At 36.5% G+C, this 5,627-nt stretch overlaps 2 protein-coding genes across 2 annotated transcripts in view; one reads left to right on the top strand and one right to left on the bottom strand.

Annotated features, from left to right (window-relative positions):
• Positions 1–183, bottom strand: part of MRPL13 (mitochondrial ribosomal protein L13) — a 42,368-nt gene extending 42,185 nt beyond the window's left edge. Inside the window, exon 1 of the mRNA XM_009635964.2 lies at positions 180–183. Coding sequence (XP_009634259.2) covers positions 180–183 — 4 coding nt within the window. The remainder of the gene's footprint in view (positions 1–179) is intronic.
• A 156-nt stretch (positions 184–339) lies between these two features.
• Positions 340–5,627, top strand: part of LOC104123686 (MDM2 binding protein) — a gene marked incomplete at its 5' end in the record, with an annotated part of 30,125 nt that continues 24,837 nt past the window's right edge. The window contains 6 exons of the mRNA XM_035891587.1: positions 340–424; positions 1,510–1,583; positions 1,706–1,851; positions 2,329–2,387; positions 3,295–3,439; positions 4,929–5,046. Coding sequence (XP_035747480.1) covers positions 340–424; positions 1,510–1,583; positions 1,706–1,851; positions 2,329–2,387; positions 3,295–3,439; positions 4,929–5,046 — 627 coding nt within the window. The remainder of the gene's footprint in view (positions 425–1,509; positions 1,584–1,705; positions 1,852–2,328; positions 2,388–3,294; positions 3,440–4,928; positions 5,047–5,627) is intronic.

Genomic DNA, 5,627 nt, shown 5'->3' with positions numbered 1-5,627 from the left:
GATCTGGGCCCGAGCAGGCTTTCCTGGACACCTACCTCCTTAAATCCACCCCGTTTTAGACTAAAAGTCTTTAATGACTTAAACCTTCAGGAACTTAGGGGGTTCTGTGTTTTATTGCGACACTGCTATATAGCTCTGGAGCGTTCCTGAGATGTGCCCTACTTTGCCGAGAATTTTACACATTTTCTCTTTTTAAACTCCTGCAAATCTGTAGTTGACATATTATATTTTTAAACTAAACTTCTAATATTTAACTGAACTTTATATTTGCAAGAAAGCAAGATTTAACTTCTGTAATTCAGTAGTTTTAAGAAAAACTTCTTTTTTTTTTTTTTTTTTTTAGCTGTGACTGCTACAACTGTTTATCAGTTCCTGAAAGAAAACTGTAACTCATCTATCAATGCAGATGTGAGCGCATTCCCAGGTAAATATAGTGATGTACAGTAAGGTGAGGCAAATTTTATCAAGGAATTGGCCTAAGCACATTTTATGATCTAGGTGAAAGAAGTCAGAAACTTAGGGAAACCCAGTTTCTGCAGTGTACCTAAACCTGCAGGTGGGACTGCTCCTGCTGCTGCAGTTTCTGTGGAAACTGATGTAATTTCAGCAGCTGAGGTGTTACCAGATGATTAAATAGATAGGTCCCAAGAAATGAAAGAGAAGGGGGTTGAAAGGTCGACAAATTTCAACCCAGCTTAGCAAGAAAGAGTAGGAAAGGGCTTGTTTGTCACGTCGATGGGCAGCTTGATATTTTCATTACTCCTATGATGTCTTCTAATTTTTTCAGAGGAAGCAATGTTTGTCTGTTGGGTATCAATTCAGAAACTTTATCCATGAATATTTATTAAATCATTTTATCTTAAAATAGATTTCTGAGATTTCTGAATATCTGCTTTAGTACTTTTAGGGGTTGGGTGTTTGGGATTTTTTGTTAAAAAAAAGCTTTCGTAGTTCTTGATTTGGATATCTAGTGTTGACCTGTTAAGGCTCCTCTTGTCACAGCTGTCATGTAATTGTGATTCATGTGGGGAAACCGCTATAAGCTGTTAAAATTCACAAAGATGGGAATGTTAAGCTGTTTTCAACTTCTGTGCTTTTTATGGCATAGAAATGTTGAGAGAGCATCTCATTTTGTGAACTGTGTAAACCAGAGCATCTCATTTTGTGAACTGTGTAAACCATATTTATGAATGTTGTGATTTAGTTCAGGTATGATACAACTTCTGCAAATGGGGAGCAATATTGCCCAGAATGGAGAAGAGGTCAAAAATTTTCTTACTTATTAACAGTCAGAGGATCAGTAATAGTTAGACACTTGCCTACACTTTAATATGCTTAGAACTTAATTATGATGCTGTAATTATGAAAGTAGATAATGATAATTATGAAAGTAGAACTCATGTCATTAAATGACTCACATAGAGTCTTTCAACAGAGATGTTCATTTTAATAGGAAGAATAGATTGTAGTGGATTGATTATTTCAAGTCACTGGTTTATCTCTTTGCAGCATGTTCAGTGGCTGGTATTCCAGGTGTAAAGAAATGGTATTTTGCGAGTCATGTTATATGTGGTTATTATCAGGTAAGATGTATTTTTTTTCAGAATATAATTTCCTCAGCTGTCTGTCTGCCTGTCTCTAGTGCAGGTTAAAACTGTGATGTTCAAAATTCTTTTTGCTTACTTAATTCTTTTTGCTTAATCAGTTCTGCAGTTCTGACTGGGAGGAAATAAACTCTGACACACAGAAAAATGAAGACTCTTTCCAAACAAGTATTGATGAATGCCTGGGAGCCAGACAAAATTTTGAGGAAGACGACAGTAACAGTAGAGAGTCACTGTCTATGGCTGAGTATGCATATTATTATTATTTTTATTGGAAGTATAGTGATCTGACATTTAACAGTAATAACCCAAGGGAATCAAGAACATTTAACAAGTAAAAATTATTACCAAAGCAACAGTTAACTGTGAACAATCCCCTACTACTACTGAAAATAATTCTATTTCGTTTAATATAGCTTTAGTTTTTTTTAGCTACAGGTGTTTCTATAGAATAACTGAACAGTTTCGTAACAGCTGATGGTTATACATACAAAAAGAAGTTTCTTGCTAATCTGTCTTGAGTCCTACTCCCAGTTTTACTGCAGACTGTTTTGAAGTCATTTAGCCTACTTCTGCCTCAGTAAAAGGGCAGAAAAGTGTGTCTCATTGCCTAGATATGTTTGTGCAGAATTTTAAAGATATAAGATATACTAAGTTGTAACTTTTTGTTTTTAAATGACTTTGTTTATATTTTGTTTCCAACCATGTTGCTCTTCATTTTCAGTATCTATGATGAAGCTGCAGAAAGTCTGCATCAGTTAGCTGATAAACTGCCTGCCCCAGGTAATAGCTCTTAAAAAAGCAATCTCATTTGAGTTTATCTTGCTAGTTATTATTCTAAAAACTCAGCTGTTGAAATCGTAGTCAAATGGTAAAAATCAGAGGATGTTAGTTTGTTAGTTGAATTAACTTGTATGCAGCTCTTGCAAGTAGTTTAAGGAACCTGAGCATGGTTGGCAGAGTAAGCTTACAGAGTAGCTTGCTTCTTGTTTCTTTGGAAGGCTACATTTCAGTAGAGTTCGAGGCAGCTATTTATATAATTAATTTTTCCATCTGAAATGGCACCAAAGTAGTAATAGACAGTAAGCAATACGAAACACAACGTGCAACCACAGGAAGTTTTTATGAAAAAAATGGAAGGTGGTGATGTCAGGCGGACATCTGATTTGCCAGCTGATTGCTTGTGGGTGGGAGCCGAGAAGCTGTAAAGGAACATAAATCAGAACTACTGGATTCAGATTTTGTAAACTGGAGATGCGTATCATCTTGCATGTTAAGGGTTACATAATGTTGCAGTAGTTGATTGGGGATAGCAAAGGAACCGAATGTGGAAGGAATGAGAAATAGCAGTTTGGAGGTGTTAAAAGGAGGAAAATGACACGGTGTAGTTGTACTGGAGACAACTCGGATCTGTCAAATACAGTGCTGAGTGAGAGAGGAGAAAGGTATCGAACTGCTGTAACTGAGCAAACGGCAAAATGTTCTGCGTTAATCTAAGATGAGCAGGGAGAGATGAGCTAAAATGCATGAAAAGTGTTTTAAATCTTGCTGAAGTTATCTGAAGTTGATCTTTAAGCCCATTTTAGTGCAGTCAGTGATAATCTTTTCTAGATAGAACTTTTCTATCTTTAAATGGCTGAATCATTTACTGAATAATGGTACTTTGAGTCATATATAACTCTTTTTATAGGCAGAGCAATGGTTGATGTAATACTGCAGGCTGTTGAACGAGATGGACCCAAGTTAAAAGACTGCTTACCTGCTATCGGTGCCCTGAAACACCTGAGAGAATGGCACGCTGCGCAAATCACTATTGCAGCAAATGACTCTAAAGGGTATGCCATTTATTTTCAGCCTATAAACAAGGTCACTCTTGTTTTGTGTTAGTATATGTCAGTGGTTTAAAATAAAAACAGGGTCTTGAGTACTTTACAGGTATACTTTGAAAATACATAGATTTGTCTTATATTATTGTTTGAGGAGAGGAGTTACTCATGCTGATTTATTGTAAATGTATTCCCTAACCAGACGGGCAGGCAAAAAAGCAAGTCCTTTGAACCTCCTCTTTCTATGAGAGCAGAAGGTTAAATATTTTCTCCTTTTTATCGCTAGTGGCTTCAGTGTGCATAGTAAATTGTATTGATTGTAGTTTTCCGGTTTTTGTAAAAAGAGTACATAACTCTGTTGGTTTTAGTTTCAAATTTTTAGTAGTTTTGGTATTACATTTCAGGGAGGGGAAAAAAAGTCCGATTTATCCCTTTTGAAAATGGAGTATACATGCTCCATTATTTCCTTTATGCTTCTGAAAAGTCTTTAATGCTGAAACTATTGATTCAATTTGAAATTAAGTCCAGTAATTTCCTTACTGTCCTCCTCTAACTGGCACAAGTAGGCCATAGTATGTCTCAGGATAAACCACAGTGGTTTGGCTTTTTTTCCTCGTGCGGTAAATTATTGTGTGGATATTGTATAACTTGGCAAAGTCTCCTCCACTTCCCCTCCCCTCCACGCTCAAAAGATTCAAGCTTGCTTCGTAGGGTGTATGGTTAAGTTTAATCCTAAGTTAATAAAACTGTTTAACATTAAAAAGTTGAATGCCCGGTCCTTGGACAGAATAAGCAATATACCTACTATATAGTACTTCCTAAGGTATACAGAGGAAGATAAACTTATTGCAGTGACTTCCGTGAGTGCCTGATCTCAGTGTTCATTGATATCTTCCTGTGCAGCCAGCTTTTGACTGAATGAGTTTTTCTGCTGTCTTTTATGTAAAATGAAGCCATTTGGACATGCAGTTTCTGTGATGAAAGTTCTCTCATTCCTCCTGTTGTGTTGATGGTGCTGATCTCTCTTAGAAGACAGACTGCCAGTAGGACCCACAGATACTTGCTGTTCTCTCTCTCTGTTGTTGCTGAATTTGGGTAATACTTGTGTTGCAGTCCTATGTCTATTTACAAGGCTAAATACAAACCATCCAGATGGGCCAGTGATAGCCCCAGTGATGGCTACCTGGCTTTGCTCCAGATTCTAGCACCCAACCTTACTATGATATGCCTGCAGCTTGCCGTTGCCGGTGTTGCTTGATGTCTGACAAAGTTCTTTGCTGTTACGTTCAAGGAGGATATGAACGATTTCCTTTACAGAGCCTGAACCAGCAATTCTGTAATATCTTGTACTTTGTGGAATATAAAGCTATATATGTCAGTCTTAACATGCACAAAACTATTGAGTGCTACGAGGTAATAGGTAAATTCAGTCAAATTGCACTGCATGTTAATTTGTAATACTAAATTCAGTAAGATTAATTCTTCCTTTCTTTTACAGTAGCTGGCAAAAGATTGCAGACTATCTGTCAGCAGACTTTGCATCTTCAGACAATGTTATGAATATTATTGATTTAAAAGAACTCTGGAGAGGAAAGATCCAGATATGGGAAAGAAAGGTAAAATGACTTTTCAGCTGTGGTTATTTTTTTAAAGCATCCGTGTACTTCATTTAAAGCACGTATTGTACAGTGCATTTTATGCTTTAAGCCAAATTTGGTTTTGGCAATGTAATTCAAAGAGGTAATGCACAACGTATTTGGGTGGGTGGGGGAACAACTGGCTTTTTAGCATGATGAAAGCATAAATGAGATCAAGGCATCAGGGTTTGAGTTTCAGAAGTCCAGGTGCTCCCCTCTGAAATATTTGCTTTACGACTTCTTGTTCAAAATTAGATTGTTTTGTATCTACCACAAATCATTATCATGTAACTCTGTAAGTCATTGTTGCAAGCACGTCTCATGTTTCTGTAAAGACCGATATCTTTGTGATTTTGAAAGTCATTGTTTACTTTTTCAGTATTAGGTTTTGGATATAGTAGTTGGTTATCTAAGCCTACTATTTTTACCTAGTTTTACAGATCTTCTGGAAACAAATATAATACTAATTGTTTAAAATAGTGATACATGTAACTGGCTGAAGAGAAATAATTTTTATCTCTCTTTTGACACATTTATTGTCTTTTGTTTCCCCCCCCCCC

This window comes from Egretta garzetta, unplaced genomic scaffold, assembly GCF_000687185.1.
Source record: "Egretta garzetta isolate BGI_Z169 unplaced genomic scaffold, ASM68718v1 scaffold13, whole genome shotgun sequence".
NCBI lineage: Eukaryota > Metazoa > Chordata > Aves > Pelecaniformes > Ardeidae > Egretta > Egretta garzetta.
This window is presented reverse-complemented; position numbering and strand designations above follow the sequence as displayed.